This window comes from Nycticebus coucang, chromosome 5 (assembly GCF_027406575.1).
Source record: "Nycticebus coucang isolate mNycCou1 chromosome 5, mNycCou1.pri, whole genome shotgun sequence".
NCBI lineage: Eukaryota > Metazoa > Chordata > Mammalia > Primates > Lorisidae > Nycticebus > Nycticebus coucang.
Genome location: NC_069784.1, coordinates 31,110,421 through 31,137,495, shown reverse-complemented (window position 1 = coordinate 31,137,495; position 27,075 = coordinate 31,110,421). Strand labels below are relative to the sequence as shown.

At 40.5% G+C, this 27,075-nt stretch overlaps 1 protein-coding gene across 2 annotated transcripts; it reads right to left on the bottom strand.

Annotated features, from left to right (window-relative positions):
• RTCA (RNA 3'-terminal phosphate cyclase) lies at positions 1–27,075 on the bottom strand. Of its 2 annotated transcripts, XM_053592102.1 has the most exons (11): positions 26,842–27,075; positions 26,626–26,726; positions 24,672–24,815; positions 21,097–21,220; positions 16,466–16,524; positions 14,273–14,414; positions 13,644–13,768; positions 12,642–12,700; positions 6,749–6,843; positions 5,015–5,119; positions 1–470 (listed from the first exon to the last, which is right to left on the bottom strand). In XM_053592102.1, exons 1-11 carry the CDS (start codon positions 26,884–26,886, stop codon positions 369–371), a joined length of 1,101 nt encoding a protein of 366 aa, XP_053448077.1. In that variant the 5' UTR covers positions 26,887–27,075; the 3' UTR covers positions 1–368. The 2 variants fall into 2 exon arrangements, with proteins under 2 accessions (XP_053448077.1, XP_053448079.1); XM_053592104.1 differs by lacking the exon at positions 26,842–27,075 and having other exon boundaries at positions 24,672–24,893; positions 26,626–26,722.

The following is a 27,075-nucleotide window of genomic DNA, read 5'->3' as shown; positions in this document are numbered from 1 at the left end:
GATATTTCATTTCAATACTTTAATACTGAAGTCAGCTATCACACATATCCACCACCTCTCATAATTCACTGTCCTTATCTGAGGAGATATTCAAAGTGAGATTAATTTGATCACACATTCTCAGCACATCTACAACATGGAAATGTATATCCAAATATAAGTCAGGTCTTTTTTTTTGGTGATTTTTGGCCGGGGCTGGGTTTGAACCCGCCACCTTCAGCATATGGGACCGGCACCCTACTTCTTGAACCACAGGCGCCGCCTAAGTCAGGTCTTTTAATAAGTTACTTCCTATTCATCATTTTACAGTATTTATGAAATGAATTAGTGCAATACATCATTGAGGTATCATTTAAGAGGTGAATACCCTATAGATTTGGATTTGTCATCCCAATTCCTTGGCATTCAATAATGTAAGTGTCTCTAGAGGCATCTTCTTCGTCTTCTGATTTCTTCACCGTAAATTTAGCCTGAAATCAGAAGAGTATGTAGAATGTAAGTAATATGAAGAAAGATAAAGGAAAGAGCCTAGCACCCCAACCTAAGTATGCAGGGGAAAAAATGTCAAATTCATTTTACTGAAGAAGCTACAGAGTCAAAAAGATCAAATGATTCATGAGAAATTCAACAGCCTAGAGACAAAATATTTTGTTTTAGAACCATGGTTCTTGTTCAAAAGTATATATAGCTGTCGCGGACCGCCAGTCGATGGGCCTCAGTCCGAGGGTGTTCAGGGTGAACGACACAGGTTGGTTGAAAGGTCGACGCAGGATGAAATGACAAACTGCCACACACCACGAGTGATGATGAAAACAGTTGTACTTTACTGATTTTTAAGTCTGGTATTTATACATTTTCTTCCCAGGGTTTAAACAATGTAATCATTATTTTGCTTATGCTTGTAAATTATTTTTGTGTCTCCATATGTGGTTTATCATGCACTATATATTTTCAAGGTTTTGCTCTCTGGAGGGAGGTGGTTTTATCAGTAACACCTGGTTGCTTCCCCCTATCTAGGAATGTCAAGGTTTGTGACTTCTCTTAGTTCTGTAATTGGTCTCAGTTTCTTATGATTTCTTTTAAAAACAGCTGAACATATTCTTTTATGTATAATGCTTGACTACTTCTATATATATTTTCTATGTATTTTTACTCTAATTAGTAACTATATTTTGATTTATTGTTTGTTAAACATTAAACTACTCTATTGATTTGTGTTACATATAACAATTAGTGAAGTAAGATGTTTTTCTAAGTAAAGTTTTACTGCAGGAGGTGATAGTGTATGTCATGTTGGAACATCTTGTTTGCCGTGCCTGCATTGTTTCAAGTCACTGACATTTATGGTAGGGACGTGCTGTTGTGCAGGCTCTCTTGGAGCCACTGAGTTCAGCACAGCCATTCTTGCTGTGTTTAATTGTGGATCAGTAAGTCATTATGTTTATTCTTAGTTTCTCAAGACAAGCAAGCATTCAACTGAACAGACAGGTTTCAGAGCAAAGGTTTTTTAGGCTTTTATGCCGCACCTCGTGAGTCATTACGTTCAAACAAAGGCATGCTAGGCAACTTATGCGCTGCTGTCGCAAACCAGGGGTGCTGGGGGTTTCGCTCCGGGGAGCACATACCACCTACTCACGCATTTTATAATGCGGACAGCGCCACTTCACCCCGGCTAGATGCCGGGGGTGCGGCATATACCTATAGAGTTTTGTTAGAATACATATGCCTCCATACCCACTGAGTCGGAAACCCCACGAATGTAGCCTGGGAAAGTATTTTTTTTTTTTGGTGGTTTTTGGCCGGGGCTGGGTTTGAACCCGCCACTTCCAGCATATGGGACCGGTGCCCTACTCCTTGAGCCACAGGCGCCACCCAGCCTGGGCAAGTATTAATTTTGAAATCTCAAACTGCTCATTATAATGTAGCTCCACACCCCACTCCCTATTTTTCTAAAACATGGAACTAAAACATTTGTACTTTTATCTTGTCAAGTACCAAATTATCTTTTAATTTCCTAAATTCTTCTTGCTAATTCCCTAAATATATTACTCAAAAAGACCTAGTTCAGGCTCAGTGCCAGTAGCACAGAGGTTACAGCACCAGCCACATACACCAAGGCTGGAGGGTTCGAACCCAGCCTGGGCCATCTGAACAACAGTGACAACTGCAACAAAAAAATATCCGGGCATTGTGGCAGGCACCTGTAGTCCCAGTTGTTTGGGAGGCTGAGGCAAGAAAATCGCTTAAGACAAAGAGTTAGAGGTTGCTGTGAGCTGTGATGCCATAGCCTCTACTGAGGGTGACATAGTGGGACTCAGTCTCAAAAAAAAAGACCTAGTTTGAGAGAAAGCAGGTGGGGAGGAGGGGTGGTAGTGGTGATTCATATCTTCCTTCACCTTTATTAGATTTAACATCACTTATTAACTAAAGTTGGCTTTGAAATACATGCTCTCTATCACCGTATTTTGGGAACATAATTATTTTGACAGCAAATGTGATTTGTTTTAACAAAACTGAAATAAGGGCGGCACCTGTGGCTCAGTCGGTAAGGCGCCGGCCCCATATACTGAGGGTGGCGGGTTCAAACCCGGCCCCAGTCGAACTGCAACAAAAAAATAACCGGTGTTGTGGCGGGCGCCTGTAGTCCCAGCTACTCGGGAGGCTGAGGCAAGAGAATCGCTTAAGCCCAGGAGTTTGAGGTTGCTGTGAGCTGTGTGATGCCACGGCACTCTACCGAGGGCCATAAAGTGAAACTCTGTCTCTACAAAAAAAAAAAAAACTGAAATAAAATCAAAACAACTAATCAGGCACAGTGGCAAAACTGTTATAGCAGCTACCCAGGAGGCCGAGGCAGGAGGATCACTTGATTCCAGGAGTTTAAGAGCAGGCTAGGTAACACAGCCCAAATCAAATCAACTATGTAGGTTGACAGAGTCTGTGGGAAAGGGATTTCAAGTATGCCTAAAATCTTAGGATTCTCTGAAATACAATTAGAAAACCATTCCTCTGGGGCTTTCTTGAACAGTAATGTTTACAAATTCTTTCACTTTCAGTATTATGTGACAGTACTGACACATAGTGGACATTTAAAATTATTGCTGAATGAATAAACACTGAATTCTGAGCTAGATAACCGAATTATTTCATTATACATATAGGAGTATATATATTTTTCAAATTACAAGCATCTATAAATGCAAAGCACAAGTAGCAATTATGGAACTCTTTCCTAGCCTATACACTGTATAAACCTAAGTACAAATATCTATGGCTAGAAGGAGCCTTAAGAAACTAGCTAAACACTGGATGCGGCTCATGTCTGTAAGCCCAGCACTCTGCAGGCCAACTTGGGTGGATAGCTTGAGCTGAGGAATTTGAGATCAGCCTGAGCCTTCAATTTCATCAGCCTTTTCCTACAATTTAACCCAAACCTATCCATACTTTCTAATAGCCAAAAATTAGCACATATTATTAAGATTCATACAAACAAGAGCAGGGCAACAGGGGCTTTGTGTCTTGCACTCTTGTTATACTTAAACAAATGTTTAAAATTAGTACCTTCCCTCATAAAATTCTGAGTCATAAATTTTTTATCACTTTATAAAATATAACAAAATAGAAATATGCTACATGTCACTGAAAAAGTCAAGAAATTAAGCCGCAGGAGTCAACAGTGAGAAATGCAAATAGAAATAATTTAGGGGAAAGGAAAATACCTAAATGTCAATAGTGGTTTTACTGGCAAGCAGGAATTACAGGCAGGTTTCCCCCTCTATTTTCTAAATTTTCTGTAAGAAATTATATTAGTTTCATGATAAAATATACTTATTGGCTGGGCACAGTGGCTCATGCCTGTAATCCTAACACTCTGGGAGCCCAAGGCAGGTGGACTACTTGAGCTCCCAAGTTTGAGACCAGCCTGAGCAAAAGTGAGACCCTATCTCTACTAAATATAGAAAAACTAAGATAAAAAGATCACTTGAGCCCAAGAGTTGGAGGTTGCTGTGAGCTATGATGCCAGGCACTCTATCCAGGGCAACAGCTTTAGACTCTGTCTCAAAACAACAACAAAAACAAACTAAAATATATGTTTTATAAATATATACAGACACACACACACTTATTGATCATTTTCTATAAATTACGAATCCTATAGGAAATTACTAATATAAGCTGATACAATAAATCCTTCTACATTAAAAACTATAAATCTACTCTTCTAATTTTCAGAGGACTGGTAAATATCAGAATTTCAGCAAATATTCTACCAACAGAATAAAATGAAATATTTTAAATTTTACATAAACATTTATTTTTATAGCCAACTATGAATCTCTTGTGACTGGATAACACAGTAAATAACAAAACATCTTATTTACTCTGTAAGGCAGTACTACACAGGTTATAACACACTCTGTGAAGTATGCTTTCCCAGGTTTGCTCAAAGCCCATCTCTACCACTAAGAAATTATGTGGCTTTTAAAAAATTAATCTCAGGCGGCACCTGTGGCTCAGTCGGTAAGGCCCCATATACGGAGGGTGGTGGGTTCAAACCCGGCCCCGGCTGAACTGCAACCAAAAAATAGCTGGGCATTATGGCGGGCGCCTGTAGTCCCAGCTACTCGGGAGGCTGAGGCAAGAGAATCGCTTGAGCCCAGGAGTTGGAAGTTGCTATGAGCTGTGTGATGCCATGGTACTCTACCGAGGGCCATAAAGTAAGACTCTGTCTCTACAAAAAAAAAAAAAAAAAAAAATTAATCTCTCTGTCTCACTTACTCTTATGTAAAATGGCAATAATAATAAATAACCACCTACTATGGTTATGCAGAGTAAGATGATTTAGATTAATTGTTGTGCTAGCTGTGTCTGCCATACACAGGATGTACTCTATAAGTGATAACAATTATGATCACATTAATTTTGCTGTTCACTAAAATCTAACAGGATGTTTTGTTATTTACACCCCAAATTTGCCACAATAAAAATCAATTATTCTTTCTGATGGAATACTCACCTTTGCTAGTTGTTCAGCAAAATGTATAGCTGTTTGTGTATGGAGTGTAACTGGTCCTGTTTTTATTCTGGAAACTCCATTGGCTAATGCCATGAAAATAATCAGCTATTTAAAAAAAATAAGAAAAATCTCACACAAATTTACTAATATTTGAAGTTACAATACCACTGCTACCCATAATAAAAATACTACTAGAAATCAAAATTCCTAACAAAGAATTTTTCTATCTTTAAGTTTTCAGAAGTTCTTAAAAGATGACAGAAACCTGTGTTACCCCAAGTCTGTGATATGACCCAGAAATGCTTGGTTGTGGTTCTCAACACAGAATTTTTTTTTTTTTTGAGACAGAATCTCACTATGACAACCTTGGTAGAGTGCTATGGCGTCACAACTCACAACCACCTCTAACTCTTGGGCTTAAGCAATTCTCTTGCCTCAGCCTCCCAAGTAATTGGGCACCCACCACAATGCCCAGTTATTTTTTGGTTGCAATTGTCATTGCTGTTTAACTAACCCAGGCTGGGTTCGAACCTGCCAGCCTTGGTGTATGTGGCAGGCGCTCTAACCACTGAGCTATGGGCACCGCCTCAACACAGAATTTTTATTTATTTCTTTTTTTAGAGACAGAGTCTCACTTTGTTGCCCTCAGCAGAGTGCCATGGCGTCATAGCTCATAGCAACCTCTAGCACCTGGGCTTAGGCGATTCTCTTGCCTCAGCCTTCCAAGTAGCTGGGACTATAGGCGCCTACCACAATGCCCAGCTTTTTTTTTATTGCAGTTTGGCTGGGGCCGGGTTTGAACCCACCACCCTTGGTATATGGGGCCGGCACCTTACTCACTGAGCCACAGGCACCGCCCACAGAATTTTTAAACTTAATATTTATTAATACAAATAAAATATGGAGTTGAAAGCTATCATATATAACTTTTACCTGTTATGTATCTGTACTTTATATTACACATATATTTTTATATACACATATATATAATACATAATTAGACCAACTATCCCTGCAAACTGGTATATTTAATGACAAGTTATTCCACTCTCTTTTGACAAAATGTAATTTTGTCGGAGGGAGTGGCTGTAGATAAAGAAAAAGGCATCAGTCTGAGCCTTAGAAGCTCATCAAAATGTAGAAGTTGAGAAGTTGAAAATGACAACAATAAACTCGCAAAGCAGAATAGAAAGTATGACCATTGAAATAGGAAGGTAACAGTATTTTAGAAATCAATTGAAGAAAGTATTTCAAGAAGGAATGAGATTACATGCTATAGACAAGTAGGATAAAGACTAAAATTTTGAGAATATAAATTACAAAAGAATTTTTTTTTTTTTTTATTTTATTTTTTTTTTGGTAGAGACAGAGTCTCACATACCACCCTCAGGTAGAGTGCCGTGGAACCACACAGCTTACAGCAACCTCTAACTCTTGGGCTTACGCGATTCTCTTGCCTCAGCCTCCCGAGCAGCTGGGACTACAGGCGCCCGCCACAACGCCCGGCTATTTTTTGGTTGCAATTTGGCCGGGGCTGGGTTTGAACCCGCCACCCTCGGCATATGGGGCCGGCGCCCTACTCACTGAGCCACAGGCGCCGCCCACAAAAGAATTTTTTAAATGACTAAAGTAGGACTTGCTAATCAGTGGCTGAAAGTCAATGATTAAAATTGATATTCAATCTAGTTATCATATATCTAAATCTGTAAGATTTTTATCCTAAAGTGATATCACCTGATCTTGCAGATACTCATCCACAGTCCCGCCATGTCTAAGATTTGCTAGTAGCATTTCAGCAGCTTCAATTCCAACCTTGTCTGCATTTACACCTTAAAAGATAAGCATAGTATTTAAAAAAAAAAGAATTTAATTACTAAGAGGCAAAAAATTTGATTGATATATCCGTTAGCAATGGTAAATATTTTTTAAACCTCTGAAACATAATACACCTTTCAGAATAGACGTTTAAGTTATTTAATCTTCTGAGAGCTTTGCATTTACAAATATTTGAGATCTTTAAAAGCACTAATGTAGGAAAATATAGGCTTTGGCCCTCGGTTAAAAACATGCTAATTATAAAGCCAGGGTATATTACCTTCAAATGCTATATCTCGATTTCAAAATTTAACACTTGTGATTTATACATGTTACTAAAGGTAGTCTGCAGGCAATTCTATCAAAATTAGGATTTAAGTCAGAAAATTGTTTACCTAAAGGACAGCATACATATAACATTCTCAGATCAAGTAAGTTAGCATTTTATTCCCTTCAAGACTTGAACAGGTACTATCTTATTTTGAATATAATATATATGCCCCCTTGCCCTAATTCCTGCCTCTGCACATATAACCAAAATCTTTGGTACAAGACTGAATAGCAAATAGTCTATTAGACAGAGTGAAATATCACAGCATTCTTCTAAGGTATCCACTCTAAAAAATCCTTGTTTACAAATATAAAGGTTGAGTTTTTTTGAGGCAGGGTCTTGCTCTGTTGCCCCAGCTTGAGTGTAGTGGCGTCATCATAACTCACTGCAATCTCAAACTCCTGGACTTGAGCAATCCTCCTGCCTCAGCCTCCTGAGTAGCAGGGATTACAGACATACCACCACATCTGGCTAACTTTTCTGTTTTTTTGTAGAGACAGGGTCTTGGTCTTACTCTTTGAAGGCTGGCTTTGAACTCCTGACCTAAAGCAATCCTCCCACCTTGGCCTCCCAAAACCCTAGGATCATGGGCATGAGAAAGCATACCCAGCAAAGATGTCTTCAAAATAATCAGAATGTGCTTAATTTTGTTTCTACTTCATATTTGCAAATTTATCTAATTATATGCATATCTTAATAAAATTTTCCAAACAGTGAACATTTCAGAATTTTAACTATTAATATTTTTCCCTATAGCAGTTATAATAATATAGTGTAATAAATTTACACTCTTACTCTCCTACATCACCATCAACTGACCAAGTATTTACACGCCTGGATAAATGGTTTAGAATATGTTGTATGCATCTTGACTTCTCTTAGGAGAGAAGATTACTTCAGGTAATCTCCTTAGGCTCTACCGTATCTTCTAGATGCAGATGAAGATGCTAAGTACATTGCAAAGTTGTTACAGAAATTAGAGATAATATTTTTATAATGCACCTATTAACAAGACCAACACATAAAAAGCTATTAATAATAATACAGATTAAGTATCCCTTATCTGAAATGCCTGGAACCAGAATTGTTTCAGACTTTGGAATTTTTTTGGACTTTGAAATATTTGCATGTACATAATCAAATACTTTGGGGATAGGACCCAAGTTTAAACATGAAATTCATTCATTCATTCATTTATGTATTTATTTACTTATTTTTTGAGAGTCTCACTTTGTAACCCTTGGTAGAGTGCCATGGCATCACAGCTCACAGCAACCTCAGACTCTTGGGCTCAAGTGATTCTCTTGCCTTAGCCTCCCAAGTAGCTGGGACTACAGGCACTTGCCACATGCTCGGCTATTTTTAGAGACAGAGTCTTATTCTGCTCAGGCTGGTCTTCAACCCATGAGCTCAGGTAATCCACCTACCTCAGCCTCCCAGAGTACTAGCATTATAGGCAAAAGCAACTGCGTCCAGCCCCCTTTGTTTTATATATACCTTATATAGGTAACCTGAAGGTAATTTTATACAATATTTTACATAATTTTGCACCTAAGACGAAGTTTATGTTAATTTTTTTTTTTTTTTTTGAGACAGAGTCTCAAGCTGTTGCCCTGGGCAGAATGCCGTGGCATCACAGCTCACAGCAACCTCAAACTCTCAGGCTTAAGCAATTCTCCTGTCTCAGCCTCCCAAGTAGCTGGGACTACTGGCACCTGCCACAACACCCAGCTATTTTTTGGTTGTACTTGTCATTGCTGTTTGGCAAGTCTGGGCTGGATTTGAACCCGCCAGCTACGGGTTCAAATTGCATGGAATGTACAATCATGACATCATGTTGGGGGGTGCTCAAAATGTTTCAGATTTTGAAGCATTTCAGATTTCAGATTTTTGGATTAGGGATGGTCAACCTTAGTACTGAGCACCCACTATGTACATACAAGGCTAAGGAACAAATCGGTTCCTTTGCTAAGGAGACATTAAAAAAATTCTCAGGCCGGGCACTGTGGCTCATGCCTGTAATCCTAGCACTCTGGAAGACTGAGGCAGGTGGACTGCCTGAGCTCATGAGTTTGAGACCAGCCTGAGCAAGAGTGAGACTTCAATAGCCGGGCGTTGTGGCGGGCGCCTGTAGTCCCACCTGCTCGGGAGGCTGAGGCAAGAGAATCGCGTAAGCCCAAGAGTTGGAGGTTGCTGTGAGCCGTGTGACGCCACGGCACTCTACCTGAGGACGGTACAGTGAGACTCTGTCTCTACAAAAAAAAAAAAAAAAGAGTGAGACTTCATCTCTAAAAACAGCCAGGCATTGTGTTGGGCACCTGTAGTCCCAGCTACTTGGGAGGCTGAGGCAAGAGAATCACTTGAGCCCTAGAGTCTGAGGTTGCTGTGAGCTGTAATGCCACAGCAGTCTACTAAGGACGAGAAAGTGAGACCCTGCCTCAAAAAAAAAAAAAAAAAAAAAAAAAAACCCTTACGTATTAAGAGCATTTGAGGATATTTCAGTGCTAAATTCTATGGCATATATCAAGAGTCAGTAAAGGGAAAGATAATTTCTAGAATAATTTGAGAAGGTTTCAAAGAGCATGAAGGACTTCACTGAGTCCTTGAAAAGCAGCTAAAAGTAGCACAGAGGATATGAAGGTTAAAGAAAGAATGCCTGGCTTTGCTGTACCAAAGAACAGCAGGCACACTAAAGTTTCCTGCCTTGTGAGAAAGTATTCCTCAGAGCCATTCACATTCTTCCCTACCTCGCCCCTTTAATAGTGAACAGCGGTATGAATGAATCTACGCAATCATCGGCCATTACTAGCAGTCTGTGGCAATTGAACAGAATGAAGAAAGTATGAGAATTTTGCTTGTTAGTATTAAAAAGGTCTCCAAAAAAAAAGTTCTCAAAAACTTATTTTAGGACATCCTAGAAATGCCATGAATCACAACATACCCTGAATGAGGGAAGGAAGGTATTTACATTAAGTGAGACAATTTCCACACAAAAGGGATTGATTAACCAGAGGCTTAATTCATTTTAGCAAATTATTTTGTTCCCATAGTAAAGAACATAACTGACTGAAAATAAAAGTAATTTAAAAATACACGGATATTCAATAATGAAAGAAAAAATACATTCTGTCCTTTTTTTTTTTTTTCTTGAGACGCAGCCTCACTTTGTCGCCTTCAGTAGAGTGCTGTAGTGTCACAACTCACGGCAACCTCTAACTCTTGGGCTTAATGATTCTCTTGCCTTAGGCTCCCGAGCAGCTGGGACTACAGGTGCCCGCCACAACACCCGGCTATTTTTTGTTGCCATTCTCATTGTTGTTTCAGCTGGCCGGGGCCAGGTTTGAACCCGCCACCCTCAGTATATGGGGCTGGGGTCCTACCCACTGAACCACAGGCGCTGCCCACATTCTGAAGTTGAAAGGGATCTTTATATGTAGGTCATGGTCCAATTTCATTTTTTTTAGGTAAGGAAAGCCCAGAGTCACTACGCAAGGTAATAGTAAACACATGACTAAAATTTAGGTCTTCTACTCTCGGTTGAGTGCTATTATTGTTGTTTTTCATTATGGGTTTTGAGGGTGCATACAACCAGGTCACATCATTTGCATTTGTAAGGTAAAGTCCAAAGTCTGAGTTGTACATGACTCCTTCACTCAGGAAGTGTGCTATATACCCCCTATTCCTGACAGATGGGAACTCATTGAGCCCCCTTCCTTCTACCCTCTCCCCACTTCCCGAATTTAACTGTTTTTCTCTCATGTGGGCCTGTAGTTATTGGTAGTGCTATTATGATCCACTGCCACAATTTAAAACAGCAAGCTGGTATGGTGGCACATGCCTTATAGTTCCAGCTATGGGCGGCTAAGGTGGGAGAATTGCTTGAGCTCAGGAGTTTAAGGTTGCAGACAACTATGATTTTTTTTTTTTTTTAAGACAGAGTCTCTACTTTTGCCCTCAGTAGAATGCCATGGCATCATAGCTCACAGCAACCTCAAACTCTTGGGCTCAAGCTATCCTTTTACCTCAGCCTCTCAAGTAGCTGGGACTACAGGTGCTGGCCACAACACCCAGCTATCTTTTTAGAGATGGGGTCTTGCTCTTGCTCAGGTTGGTCTCAAACTCGGTAAGCTCAAGCAATCCACCCACTTTGGCCTCCCAGAGCGCAAGGATTACATATGTGAGCCACCACGCCTGGCCCAACAGTGAACTCTAAGTGTACCACTGTATTCTAGCCTAGGTGACAAAGCAAGACCCTGTAAAATAAGATAAAGTACAGTGCAGTATAGTACAACAAGTAAAATAAAATAAACAGCAAGATTCGCTTAGACAAAACAAAACCACACCTTTCAGTATATATATATATATGTATGTATGTATAAACAGATAGATAGATATAGATATAGATATATATACAAGTAAAAAATGTTACAGCTAGGGATTTTAAAGATTCTCCAGGCTAATACTCTTACTCACCAGATAAAGAAACTAATATCAAAACAGTCTTAGTAACTAAGACAATGACAAAAGCATGAAGAGTTACAAATTCCTGCCTCTACCAAACATGGTAGCACTGACAACCACCCAGCATTGCTTCTGTGACAATTCTCAGGCATTAGGATTCAAGGTCTGGTCAGAATCTGGAATCCTTAATATATAGACAAACTAGATTAAGAGAGAAGGGCTCAAGTCATCTTTGCATTTGCTGATAACATCTCAGTTCAACTAATGCACCTGACAAGAAACAAGGGAAGACACCAACAGGAGTCCATCCGTCTCAGCCAAGTCTGTTGCTCTCTCCGCTATTCTCCCTACCACTGTGAGAACAAAAATAAATACTATGTGCATTTGGGGAGCGTGTTGTACAAATGCAACTTCAATGTGTAAGTTGTTTCATATGAAAAACTGAGAAAAATGAGAACAATGTAACCTAAATATTGTACCCTCATATTAATTTAAATAAAGTTTAAAAAAATGAGAAAAAGGGCGGCGCCTGTGGCTCAAGGAGTAGGGCGCTGGTCCCATATGCCAGAGGTGGCGGGTTCAAACCTAGCCCTGGCCAAAAACCAAAAAAAAAAAGAGAAAAAAATGTTGATAGAGGTGGGGCGTGGTGGCTCATGCCTGTAATTCCAGCACTTGGGAGGCTCAGGAGGGTGGATTGCCTGAGCTCACAGCCTGAGCCAGAAGGAGACCTTGCCTCTAAAAATAGCCAGGCGTTGCAGCGGCCGCCTGTAGCCCCTGCTACTTGGGAGGCTGAGGCAAGAGATCACTTGAGCCCAGGAGGTTGCTGTGAGCTGTGACACCACACCACTCCACTAAGGGCAACAAAGTGAGACAGACAAAAAAATAAAATAAAATAAAACAGAATCAGTTAACTATGTCCTTTTAAACTTGTTACCTATCATTCTGTAACATTTCAATCCTGACAGATGAAAGAACTTTGTAATAGCATAGGAACTACAGTTCCTTTTCATTTATCTATACCTCGTTTACCAAGTGATGACCCAGCAAACAAACAGCCAGTGGATGTCTCAGCAATGATTCTATAAAAAAAAGGAATTATTACTACTTATGCTATAAATATTCTAAAATTACATACAAACACAACACAGGAAAACAGTGACTGTTAAATAGGCAGAACCCCTAAATCAGGCCAGTACATTGCAAAAGTGAAATTCTTCGTACAGAGAAAGCAGCATGATTAAAATTTTCCAGCGGTGTTAATCAGGCCATTAGTATCCTTCAACACTGAACCAGAAGTCCCACCAGATTCTAATCTAGTGGTAAGAAATGCCTTCCTGCCTCATCCCCTCCATGCTATTCCCCCACCAGTGATCATATCATCAGCACTAAGTGGTACCATTTCACAGGCATACAGACCATAAAGTATTTAAAGATATCGTAAGTAAAAAGGTCCTTATGCAAGGACTTTGGTTTTGTTCTATAGCTTTTAGATATTATTATAAGCAGAACAATCCTATTAAACCCTTTAACAGAAATTCTGAATAAGATTTGAAATTTAAATATCCACAAATGCTAATTTTATACTTCAAAAAAACAATTTAATAATTTTTATAACACTTAAATCTGTAATTCCATATTGGAGTAAAGTAATAGTTCTATACCAGTTTTAAAGAGATTTTTGCCATATACAATATTTATTTGTAAGTTGATTTCACACTTGAAGTATTTAAGCAACTGGAAATGTTTCTTATATGATCAGCTTTAAAGCCTAACATCTGATTAGCTTAGACATTTAAGCAAAAGGGATCTTACAATGTAATAAAAGACAACCCATCTATAGAAAAAATTCAAAATAATTCTTAATTCATTATACTGCTGTTTTAGGTATGAAAGCTCTTAAAAAGATTAATCTAAACTTCTTAAAACTATAAATTTAAGCAAAAGAACTATAAATCTTTTAATTAAATGGGATAATTATTTCAGGGCTCTCACGCAATGTCTAGGAAAAAGTATTAATCTCACATTATTCCATTTCCATTGCCATATGCTTGGTCTTTAGGTTCTTGAACAGGCTGAATGTTAACATACAAATCCCTGATTTCCTTTCTGATGCATCTAACAGCTGCCGCTGCCATATCTTTTGCTACCTATTTTGACAAGACAGAAAAATAAAATAATCACTAATTATTTGAAAAATTGTTTTCAAGCCCTCAAAGACACATAAAATAACTTTTACATGCATTTAATAACTTGATTTTTAAAGGAGAGAGCACTAATTTTTAAGAAAAATTTTACACATAATAATAATATTAAGGTTTTTCAAAATTTAGCCAGGCACAGTGGCTCAGGCCTGTAATCCCAGCGCTTTGGGAGGCCAAGGTAGGTAGATCGCCTGAGCTAGAGCAAGACCCCATCTCTAAAAACAGCTAGGCATTGTGGTGGGCACCTGTAGTCCCAGCTACTTAGGAGGCTGAGACAAGAGAATCACTTGAGCCCAAGAGTTAGAGGTTGCTGTGAGCTGACACCAGGGCACTCTACCGGGGGTGACAAAGTTAGACTCTGTCTCAAAAAAAAAAAAGAATTTCAAAATTTAGATGACATAATGCTTATCAAGACATACATATACTTCTAAGAATATCTAAACAACTTACTTTAAATGGCAAAACACCAGCAACAAAAGCTCTTCCATATATCTTAGTCACAGTGCCACGGTCAGTTAAATTTATTGGGTTCAATTGTTTAACTGGTGACATTCGGACAATCACTTCACCACCACCTTTCGGGTAATACCCCCTATGAAAAATATAACAAATGGCCACATAAACTGATTGCATGACAAAATAAACCTCATCATTACAATAAAGTGACATGTGAATGATATTCAAACATGTAATTCACGGAAAAGATCTAAAACTCTAAATATTTTAGGTCTGTGCTATAAGCTAGGCACAACTATTAAAATTAAAGAAAATTTAAAAATCTAAGCCAGCCATGGGGGCTCATACCTATAATCCCAGTACTTCAAGAAGATGAGGCTGGAGGATCACTTGAGGCTAGCCTGGGCAACATAACAAAACCCGGACTTTACAAAAAATTTAAAAATTAGCCAGGCATGGTGGCATGTGCCCGTAGTCCTAGCTACTTGGGAAGATGAAGGAGGAGGTTCGCCAGGAGCCCAGGAATTCAAGGCTGCAGTGAGCTATGATCGTGCCACTGTGCTCCTGCTTGGGCAACAGAGCAAGACCCTCTGTCTATATAAATAATTTTAAACATCAGCTCTCTTGCTGCACTAGCCTCATTTCTTTTTTTTTTTTTGCAGTTTCTGGCTGGGGCTGGGTTTGAACCTGCCACCTCCAGCATATGGGGCCGGCACCCTACCCCTTTGAGCCACAGGCACTGCCCTGCACTAGCCTCATTTCAAGTGCTCAATAGTCACATTTGGCCAGTAACTACCATATTGAACAGCACAGACAGGGAATACTGCCCTCAGTGCAGAAAGTTCTATCTGATAGTCCTGTTTTAGAATATAGGTTCCTTGATAGCCAAATCTATTTCTTTTGTTCCTGCTATTCTCCTGTATCTAAAATAACGTCTGGTATATGGTAGGTGCTCAAATAAATACATGAATATTTAAGTAGCTGAACACTAATAAAATTTGAACTCATTTATTTATTTCACTTGCTCTATAGCAGGTACTAAGAACAACAGTGCTCCTTTCCTCCAGGAGCTCACCATGTGGGAGGGGATGATCCCACACATTAGCCACTAGAACACAAGTCAGGCTGGCAGGAAGACGGTACACAGGTGGGAACATGAACTCTGGTGGAGGTACATACACAGAAGAAATGACAAGTTTCACTTGGGGAAAAATCGTAAGATTTCTAATTTTCTGGATAGCAGGAAAAAAATAACTTGAACAAAGACAAAGTCCAAAGGAACAGCAAGCAATTACTAACCTGTATGTAGTTAGAATACATGGTATGTCGAAAGAAGGGAAGGGATGATGAAGCTAAAAGGATGTCAGAGTAAGTCTGCAAAGCACTTAAATGCCATGCCAAGAATTTTGTCTTTGTTATTATGCAGGCTTAAAGAGAAACAACTCGCATGCCCAATGTGTTTCTCAGGAAAATAATTTGATCACTTTGTGGAAGAGAATCTTTTTGTTTGCTTTGTTTTGCTATTGCTGGCAGCAATTGCCTTTTTTATTTTTTTCAAGTTTCAGATTATGTGAGGGTACAAATGATTAGGTTACAACGTTTGCGTTTGTCAGGTAAGGTCCCTGTTGTAGTTGTGTCCCGCACCCAAGAGGTATCCCATCTACCCTACATGGTGCACATTCGGTGGGAGCACACAGATCTCCCACAAATTGAATTAAATTGAGTTTTTCTCTCGTGTAAGGTGTAGTAATTTGTCTACTGGCTTCATGTTAGTACTGAGTACACTGGATACTTTCTTTTCCATTCTTTCCATACTTCACCAAGGAGAATGTTCTCCACCTCTATCCAGGTTAATACAAAAGATGTAAAGACTCTTCCTAACTCCATAGTGCCTAGTCCAGCTGTCTGCACACAATGAACATTTAACTTGTGCTGAGGCATGGAACATTAATAATGAAGCTGATGCAATGTGAAAATTCCCTGAAAAACATTTCCCTAAGAAACAAATGAATATCACGTGTAATGTTTTTAAGCCCCCATGCCTCTGCTTATTGTTTTTAAGCCATAAAGTACAATTATTTTCTACAAGAATTATATTCCAGAATGACACTTCTCTAAGGTCTATCTTTCCCACCAGTTTTTAGCACATGTAATGAATCAAAAGGGCTAAGAAAATAGGCAACTTACCTCATTTTAATGTCACAATTAAACCGGAAACCAAATTTTTCAACAATTGGCTTGAAAACCTGAAAGATCAGTTCACCACTATGTTAGCCACTAATAGTCACCAATTCAACAACAAATATTATTTACTAAATAAAAGTGCTCTGCTGACCTAGGAATTAGGCATTATAGTTAAACAGTGACATAAAATATATAGACTAGTTCCATTTTCTTTCTTTCTTTTTTTTTTTTTTTTAAGAGACAGAGTGCCGTGGCGTCACAGCTCATAGCAACCTCCAACTCCTGGGCTTAGGTGATTCTCTTGCCTCAGCCTCATGAGCAGCTGGGACTACAGGCATCCGCCAGAACGCCCGGCTATTTTTTTGTTGCAGTTTGGCCGGTGCTGGGTTCGAACCCACCACCGTTGATATATGGGGCCGAGGTCCTACCCACTGAGCACAGGCACTGCCCAGACTAGTTTCATTTTCAAATGAAAAACTGATGTGTAGCTAAATTTAAACATTTAATGTAATCATGGATTTATAAGTATACCCAACAACAACAAAAAATTCAGAATTCAGGAAACATCATCTCAGTGGCTATTTTACTCCAGAAGCCAGTATTTCCCAAGGAGACCTAACCCATCTCAACACAGAACACTGTAAGAAACTGGGGAATACTGGTGAACAGCATTTCATCCTGTCTTTTCAATGTTTTTATATACAGTAATTGAAATCTCACTGTACATAAAAATTTTTTTATTTTTCCTATTTAACATTACAAACATAAGCATTTTCCTGATATCATAAAAGTATTGCTAAAAAATATCTGAATGATTGCATGGCATTGTAACATAATTTACTTAACCATTCTCCAAGTTTTCATTTATTATGTAATGATAATTACAGAATATAATGCTGTGCTCAGATATCTTTAATATTTATCTTTTGCTGCATTTTGTGATATTTAATTAGGGTAGTTTCCTTAAAGTGAAATTACTATATAAAGAGAGATGAATTTTCTTTATTTTTTATTTTTTCAGAGACAGAGTCCCACTTTGTCACCCTCAGTAGAGTTCCATGGTGTCACAGCTCACAGCAATCTCTGGCTCTTGGGCTTAGGCAATTCTCTTGCCTCAGCCTTCCAAGTAGCTGGGACCACAGGCGCCCACCACAACGCCCGGCTATTTTTTGTTGCAGTTTGGCCAGGGCCCAGTTTGAACCCTACTCACTGAGCCACAGGCACTGCCCAAGAGAGATTAATTTTCATCAGACTTGTACATCCCATAAAAGTGACTTTAAAAGATTATACCATGTAATACAGTAATTTTCGAACAGTGTGCCCTGAGAAGATCTTAGGTATGTAGTGAAAATTTTTAAAGATCATTAATTAAATTATTTTCGAAAGACGTTCAAAGCACAGTTAAATATATTCATATATTCTTTTCTTTTCTTTTTTGAAACAGAGCCTCAAGCTGTCGCCCTGGGTAGAATGCTGTGGCATCACAGCTCATAGCAACCTCAAACTCCTGGGCTTAAGCAATTCTCTAGCCTCAGCCTCCCAAGTAGCTGGGACTACAGGTGCCTGGCTATTTTTTGGTTGTAGTTGTCATTGTTCTTTGGCGGGCCCAGGCTGGATTCGAACCCACCAGCTCTGGTATACGTGGCTGGCACCTTAGCCACTTGAGCTACAGACGCTGAACCTCTTTACTCTTTTTTTTGATCAACATAATTTAAGTGTGTCATGGAAGTTTAACTATAGGTTCAGGTGTGTTGTGAGATAAAAAAGGTTAAAAAACACTGCCTATTAGAACAGAAATATTTCTGAGAAAAGATGATATTTAAACTTGAAGTCTAAAGAATCTCTTCAACATCTACTAGAAATATGTGCTCATTCCTCTGGGTTATTTTCCATGTAATACAGGAGGTATGTATGTGATTAAACTTCTGTTTACTAAAAATGAAGGGCAGAAATCTTTAGAAAATAAAAACCTAAGAATATTAAGTGAAGGTAAGATGCAGAAAAGTTGGAACTTCTAATATAGTGCTGATGAAAATGTAAAATGATATAGCCACTTTGGATGCCAAAAAAATTTGGTAGTTTCTCATAGTTAGACACCCACTTGCTATAACAACTTAGCAATCCACTCCTAAGTATTTACCCAAGAGAAAAGAAAATGTATGTTCATAGAAAAACTTGTACATAAATGTGAACAGTGACTTTATTCATAATTACCCTAAACTGGAAACATCCAAAGAATCCTTCAGTAGATAAATGGATAGAGACTGGTACATCCATATAACAGGATACTAGTTAGAAGCTTTTATTGCTAATACGAGCAACATGGATGAATCTCGCATTTATTACGGTAAGCAAAAAAACCAAAAAACAAAAAAACATACTCAAAGCTACATACAGTATTACACCTTTATAGGACTTTCTGAAAAAATGGCAAAAGTATGAGAGAAAACATATCAGTAGTTATCACAGTTGTGAGAGCAAGACTGAAGTATGAAGGAATTTTTTTACAGTAACAGAACTATTCTATATCTTGATTATGGTAGTGAGTTTACAACTGTACGTTTGTCAAAAATCATGGAACTCCGTCACGCCTGTAGTCCTAGCACTTTGGGAGGCTGAGGCAAGAGGATTGCTTGAGGCCAGGAGTTCAAGACCAGAGTGGGCAACATAGATTCCATCTCTACCAAAATAACCAACCAAGCAAAAAACTAAAAAAACTTTCTACATGGAAAAAAAAAATCACAAAATTGTACATTAAAAAGAGTGAATTTGGGCAGCACCTGTGGCTCAATGGGTAGTGCACTGGCCCCATATATCAAGGGTGGCGGGTTCAAACCCGGCCCCAGCCAAAGTGCAACAACAACAACAAAAAAATAGCTAGGCATTGTAGTAGGCACCTGTAGACCCAGCTACTCAGGAGGCTGAGGCAAGAAAATCACCTAAGCCCAGGAGTTGGAGGTTACTGTGTGATGCCACAGCCCTCTACTAAGAGCAATAAAGTGAGACTCTGTCTCTTAAAAAAAAAAAAAAAGGTGAATTTCATTAGCATGCACAACTATAATCCTAGGTTAGGAGAATGAGGCAAGAAGTTCTCTTAAGCCCAGGAAATCAAGGCTGCAGCGAGCCATGATCACACCACTATATCCTAGTCTGGCTGACAGAGCAAGACTTTGTCTCAATGAATCAATAAAAACAATAAACAGGGTGGTGCCTGTGGCTCAAGGAGTAGGGCTCCGGCCCCATATCCCACAGGTGGCAGGTTCAAGCCCAGCCCCGGCCAAAAGTGCAAAAAAAAAGAAAAGATGAACTTAATTAGAGTTACATCGTTTTTAAAATGTTCGAGTTTTCCTCCAAATCATAATTCCTGCATGTATTTAAAAAACCTATAGGCCGGGCACGGTAGCTCATCCCTGTAACCTTAGCACGTCTCTATTAAAAACAGAAAAACTGGGCGGCGCCTGTGGCTCAGTCTGTAAGGCGCCGGCCCCATATACCGAGGGTGGCGGGTTCAAACCCGGCCCCGGCCAAACTGCAACCAAAAAATAGCTGGGCGTTGTGGCGGGCGCCTGTAGTCCCAGCTACTCGGGAGGCTGAGGCAAGAGAATCGCTTAAGCCCAGGAGTTGGAGGTTGCTGTGAGCTGTGTGAGGCCACGGCACTCTACCGAGGCCATAAAGTGAGACTCTGTCTCTACAAAAAAAAAAAAAAAAAAAAAACAGAAAAACTGGCTCGGTGCCTGTGGTTCAAGTGGCTAAGGCGCCAGCCACGTACACCTGAGCTGGCAGGGTCAAATCCAGGCCAGGCCCACCAAACAACAACGAAGGCTGCGACCAAAAAATAGCCGGGCATTGTGGCAGGTGCCTATAGTCCCAGCTACTTGGGAGGCTGAGGCAGGAGAATGGCTTGAGCCCAGGAGTTGGAGGTTTCTGTGAGCTGTGATGCCACAGCACTCCACCCAGGATGACAGCTTGAGGCTCTGTCTCAAAAAAAAAGAAGAAGAAAAAAAGAAAAACTGAGGCAAGAGAATCACTTGAGCCCCAGAATTCAAGGTTGCTGTGAGCTATGATGCCATGGTACTCTACCCAGGGCAACAAAAATAAAAAACCTTCTATAAAACTAATATAATTTATATAATAATTATACTTGAGGTTTTAAAGAACTTGCTATGAACACTGCTCTAAGATGAAATTAAAAAGTTAAAGTAAGTATAATCCCTCATCTTTTCCTTCAATCGAACTGGACACTGTGAAGAAACAAACAGGAATGTATACGGAAACACTCAAGATACATTTAAATAGAGAATGGAGATTCAGAAGATTACACAAGGGGTGGCGCTTGTGGCTCAGTGGGTAGGGCGCCAGCCCAATATACCCAGGGTGGCGAGTTCGAACCCAGCCCTGGCCAAACTACAACAACAAAATAAATAGCCGGGTGTTGTGGCAGGCACCTGTAGTCCCAGCTACTCAGGAGGCTGAGGCAGGAGAACCGCTTAAGCCTAAGAGTTGGAGGTTGCTGTGAGCCGTTATGCCACAGCACTCTACAGAGGGTGACAAATTGAGACTGTGTCTCAAAAAAAAAAAAAAAAGAAAAAGAAGAATACATGAGATCTCAGTTTGTCTACACTAAAAGGCCTTACCATTACTGTGTAATCGACCTGTGGTGCCATTTCAGCATTAGTTCCACCTTTCAAACGAAGTTCTGATGGAGAAGCAGCAAAGAGAACACAGGGCATTGAGACCTGCATTAAGAGGCACACGCTCCTAAGGAGAAGGCAAAACAGGCTTAGCTTTATTTTCTTTTCAAAGTCCCCCAAAAGCTGTATTATTTGCTCATCACTACTAACTGAAGCATAGACAACTGAGAAGGCAGGTACATGTCCTAGAGTTTAAAGTTAAAAAACACTTAAATATCTGAATGGTGGGCGGCGCCTGTGGCTCAAGGAGTAGGGCGCCGGTCCCATATGCCAGAGGTGGCAGGCTCAAACCCAGCCCTGGCCAAAAACCACACACACACACAAAAAAAATCTGAATGGTAAAATCTCGAATTTCAAAGACAGATGGCTAGGGGCAGCAGTTTATGGCCGTAGTATCAGCACTTTGGGAGGCCAACATGGGAGGAATGCTTGAGCGATGAGTTCAAGATGAACCTGGATAACATAGCAAGATCTCGTCTCTACAAAAAATAAAAAACTAGGGCGGTGCCGGTGGCTCAGCGGGTAGGGCGCCAGCTCCATATGCCGAGGGTGGCGGGTTCAAACCCAGCCCTGGCTAAACTGCAACAAAAAAAATAGCCAGGCGTTGTGGCAGGCGCCTGTGGTCCCAGCTACTTGGGAGGCTGCGTCAGGAGAATTGCCTAGGCCCAAGGATTTGGAGGTTGCTGTGAGCTGTGTGACGCCACGGCACTCTACCGAGGGTGATAAGGTGAGACTCTGTCTCTACGAAAATAAAAAAATAAAATAAAAAACTAGTAGCAGTTTATGAAAATGCATTCAAAATAGTAAAGGTGCAGAAATACTCTTTTTTTTTGGAGACAGAGTCTCACTATGTAGCCTTGGATAGAGTACCATGGCGTCATAGCTCACAGCAACCTCAAACTCTTGGGCTTAAGCAATTCTCTTGCCTCAGCCTCCCAAGTAGCTGGGACTACAGGCGCCTACCACAATGCCTGGTTATTGTTGTTGTTGTAGTTGTCATTGTTATTTGGCAGGTCAGGGCCGGGTTTGAACCCACCAACCCCGGTATATGTGGCCGGCACCTTAACCACTGAGCTACAGGCACTGAGCCTATAGAAATATTCAGTTGTTTATATCTGACTAGCTACCTGTTCCAAGTATCAAGATATAGTTCCTACTATTGTGAAATTTATGATATAATAGAATATTTTATTACACAAAGACTGATACTGAATATTTCACATGGAAAGGTTGTAGGGAAATAATCCTTGCTTTACTTGCCTCTGTTTGGTCAAATAATCTGAGAAATTATGAGAAATAGTCATGTAACATGAAGAATTTTATAAAGGAAAATTTGGTCTTTTTTTTCTAAATGAGCTGTTATCTTCCTTCTTTTCCATAGGTAAGAGAAAGCAATCATATTCCTAAATAGATTGCAGTTTGAAAAGGAATTTAACACAGCCTCTGCCAACCAAAAGATACATCTTTACATTTAATTTGCTTACCACAATGATGTATATGTAGTTAACTAAAAAGCCACTATTACTGATAATGAACTTTATTAATTCAATAACTATTTATTGACCATAACATGTTTGGCATTGTAAGAGAAAAATGTATGCAATATAATCTCTGTTCTCAAGGAGTTGAGCCTAGGAGCAAATTTTCAAAATTTCTTATTAAAATCAGATTCTAGGGCAGCGCCTGTGGCTCACTGAGTAGGGCGCCGGCCCCATATACCAAGGGTGGCGGGTTCAAACCCAGCCCCGGCTGAACTGCAACAAAAAAATAGCCAGGCGTTGTGGCGGGAGCCTGTAGTCCCAGCTACTTGGGAGGCTAAGGCAAGAGAATCGTATAAGCCCAGGAGTTGGAGGTTGCTGTGAGCTGTGTGATGCCACAGCACCCTACCAAGGGAGATAAAGTAAGACACTATTTCTATAAAAAATAAAAAAAATCAAGAGTGGTGCCTGTGGCTCAAAGGAGTAGGGCACCAGCCCCATATGCCAGAGGTGGTAGGTTCAAACCCAGCCCTGGCCAAAAACTACAAAAAAAAAAAAAAAAAAAAAAAAATCAGATTCTAATATTAATATAGAAAAATCTCAATTTTAGGAATAAGGAATTGCAAAGACAGACTAAGTAAATGCATGGTACTGTAATCACAATTAGGAATAAAAATGAATAAGTATAATAAAAACCAAGTAAGATGTATTTTCTTGCTAGAATTCTGCTTGTTTTAATCTCCAGAATGAAATTGGAATATCAACTTTAAGCTCCTATTCTATCATTCTAGTGGAGTAGGAACCAAAAGGTCTAGATTCTAACACCTGTTCTTATCCCAACCTGATAATCTTGGGTAAAGCATGTAAGACTAGGGGTCTTGACTTCCTCATTCACAAAGTGGAGGAAGGGTCAGAATACATGTTTCTGGGCAGCGCCTGTGGCTCAGGATTAGGGTGCCGGACCCATATATCGGAGTTGGTGGGTTCAAACTCGGCCCTGGCCAAAAACTGCAAAAAATAAAAAAATAAAGAATACATGTTTTTAGTAGAGCATCACAAGAATGGAGAAGCATGAATCCTATGTACTCAATTTTGATATGAGGACAATTAATGACAATTACGATTATGGGGGGAAACAGAAAGAGGGAAGGAGGGAGGTGGGTGGGGCCTTGGTGTGTGTCACACTTTATGGGGGCAAGACATGATTGCAAGAGGGACTTTACCTAACAATTGCAATCAGTGTAACCTGGCTTATTGTACCCTCAATGAATCCCCAACAATAAATAAAAAAAAAATAAAAAAAAAGAATACATGTTTCTTTTTGTAGTTTCAAAATTCCACGATTCTAGTTTAATTCTTTTTTTTTTTTTTCCAGTTTTGGCTGGGGCTGGGTTTGAACCTGCCACTTCTGGCATATGGGGCTGGCACCCTTCTCCTCTGAGCCACAGGCACCGCCCTTAATTCATTTTTAAACAAATGTAACTATGATTTTTTTCCCCTTTTTTGGACAGGATAATGTTTGAATTAATATGCTGACTATAAAGTAATTTCAAAATTCCTCATATAATCCTCCTGCCTCGGCCTCCCAAAATGCTGGAATTACAGACTTGAGCTGCTGTGTCTGGCCCAATTTCTTTTTTTCTTTCTTTTTTCAGTGTTTTATTCTGCTGCCTTTATTTTATTTTATTTTGTGGTTTTTGGCTGGGGCTGGGTTTGAACCCGCCACCTCCAGCATATGGGGCCAGGGCCCTACTCCATTGAGCTACAGGTGCTGCCCCCAGCCCAATTTCTAAATAATAAAAAGAAACAAATATTGTATACCCTACTACACATGAAAAAATTCCAGATACAACAATAGCTACAATTAATAAACAAGTACCCACAACTTTACACATATTGCCTCTAATATTATACATTAAATTTCTCTATTATGAAAGTAGGGAAATAAGTTCAAAGAAGTTAAACAACTTGCCCAGAAAGTGGTAAAACCTGGAGGTAAGTCCAAAACCCATACTTAAGTGAAATATAAGTGATACATACCCTGCTGTCTTGGTATCTGCTGTGTGGATTCCACCCTTGATCTTCTCTGGTGTAAAGGTTATTTCTGTTGAGCCGATTTCTGCCCCCTCCAGTTGCCCATCACATAAATCTCGAACCATTTCCAGTCCAGATAAATGTTGAGGCCTTCAGGTCATAATACTGCATCAAAACGTGTGCACTCTGACTGCCTATATCCCCACATTTTATGACACATTTACAAAACTGCAATGGCAAGAAAACAGCAAGGTCTAACTACAGTAAGTGCCACATCTTTGGCATCAGCTTCTTTTTTGGGTTTTTCTGCACCTAGACAACCTGCTAGTAAACATCATTTTAAGGGTCCCTTCGAGACCAGTTATTTTGGCTAGAATCACATACACAGGATGTATTGTTGCAAATTAGAAGATGCAAAAGAGAAAAACAAAGCTACCTAAGAGCTACCAGTGTCACCTGCACTTCACTGAATAATCTACGGTACTGTATGGGCTGAATTGTGTTCCCCCAAGATTCATATGCTGAAACCCTAACCTTCAGTATCTCAGAATGAGACTGTATTTAAAAATAGGGCCTTTAAAGAGAATTAAGTTAAAATAAGGCCATTAATATGGGCCCTAATACAATCTGACTAGTGTCCTTGTAAGAAGAGATTAGGACATACAGAGACACCAAGCACACGGTGAAGGACCACCATGTGAAGGGCAAGGAGACAGGCCTGGCACAGATCCTCCTCTTATGGCCTTCAAAGGAAACCAACCCTGCCAGGATCTTAATCTTCGGACTTCCAGCCTCCAGAACTGTGACAAAATAAATTTCTTCTGTTTAAGACACCCAGTGTGTGCTATATTGTTATGGCAGCCTTAGCAAACTGATACAGCACCTACCACAGCCTTAATGCATTGGATTCCCCTACTGGTGAACTGGATTGCTGCAAATGACTGCTATGACAAAGGGAATTAACACTGACATACATCAATTAATTGCCTTTTAATAATTTCGAAACTGATGGTGGATAAAGGCTAATTTATTAAAATGGAATACATACAGAATCAATACAAAAAAATCACTTTGGCTTCAACCTGGTCCTCTTCTAAATGGTGCATATATCTGAAATTTAGCTAGCGGTATGTACAGCTTCCCAGACCGAAGAAACAAGGTCAAGTGTCAAGGTGTTTTTCTCTCCACAGTAGATAATTCTGACCATATTCACAGCTTTCTGGAGGCATGAATGAAAGCTGAGTAACACATGTCAGGATCCTTTCCTGTTGTATGATTCTAAACTGTGAGGCAGTACAGAATGCACTGGTTAAAAAGTGGGGTTTCCTCTGGCTTCACAAGCACTTGTGCCCCATCTATCTTGCCGCTTATATGTGCTCTCTGGATACTTGGAAGCTCGATAAAGTGGAAAAATATTTTAAAAGATAGCTCTTCAGTTCACAACTAAAGAGACTAGCCAAATAGAGAAAGGGTGGGCCTATTTCTAAAGTCGTCCCTTGAGGCTCTCAAAACCACACCACCCAGGCTACTGCTAAAGATACAGGGTTCGGGGAGGAGGAAAAGAGGCCCGAGCATCCCCCTCCCACCCTACACACACACACACACACACACACACACACACACACACACACACACACCCCTACCTCTCCCTCCCCCCCCCACACACACACACCTACCTCTCCCTCCAACACACACACACACACACCTAACTCTCCCTCCAACACACACACACACCCCTATCTCTCCCTCCAACACACACACACACAGACACACTCCTATATACCCCATCCCACACCCGCCGCAAGACTGCCCAAACCTACGGCGGGACATTCTCGGCTCCACGGCTGGGAGTCCCGACCCTGAAGCGACCTGCCCCAATCCTGCGGCCCACACTCCCATCCCCCAGCCCAGTGGCCCAGCCCCCAGATCCCCAAACTCGGTGGCAGCCACCAGGACTTACCTCAGTCCTGGAATGCTGCGGCCCGCCCGGATCTTCTGCACCCGCAAAGGCAGGCCCAGGAGACAACTCAGGGCCGTAGAGACTCTCAGGATTTGGCCACCCTGCAAGGGCAGGGATTTGGGGAGACGATTCCTAAGAAATCAGACGTGAAAACTCCCCTCCCCAGCCTAGGGGATGCACCCACACCGCTACGCCTCCGGCCCCCTCCGCACTCACCCCTTCCATGATCCCGCCATCGACCTCCACCCGCTGCCCTGCCATGGGGCGCGTCCTGGGCCCTGGCCCGAAACGACTAGGCCTGCGCCGGAACCGGAGGAAGATGACACACGGCCTCCCGCCCCGCAGCTCCGAAACCTCAGTCCAGGCCGCCTAGCGAGGAAGCGGAAGGAGCGGCGCCTCGCGGGAACCCGGAGTCAGCTGAAAGGAGCCGGCCGGGCTGCACGGGCCGCA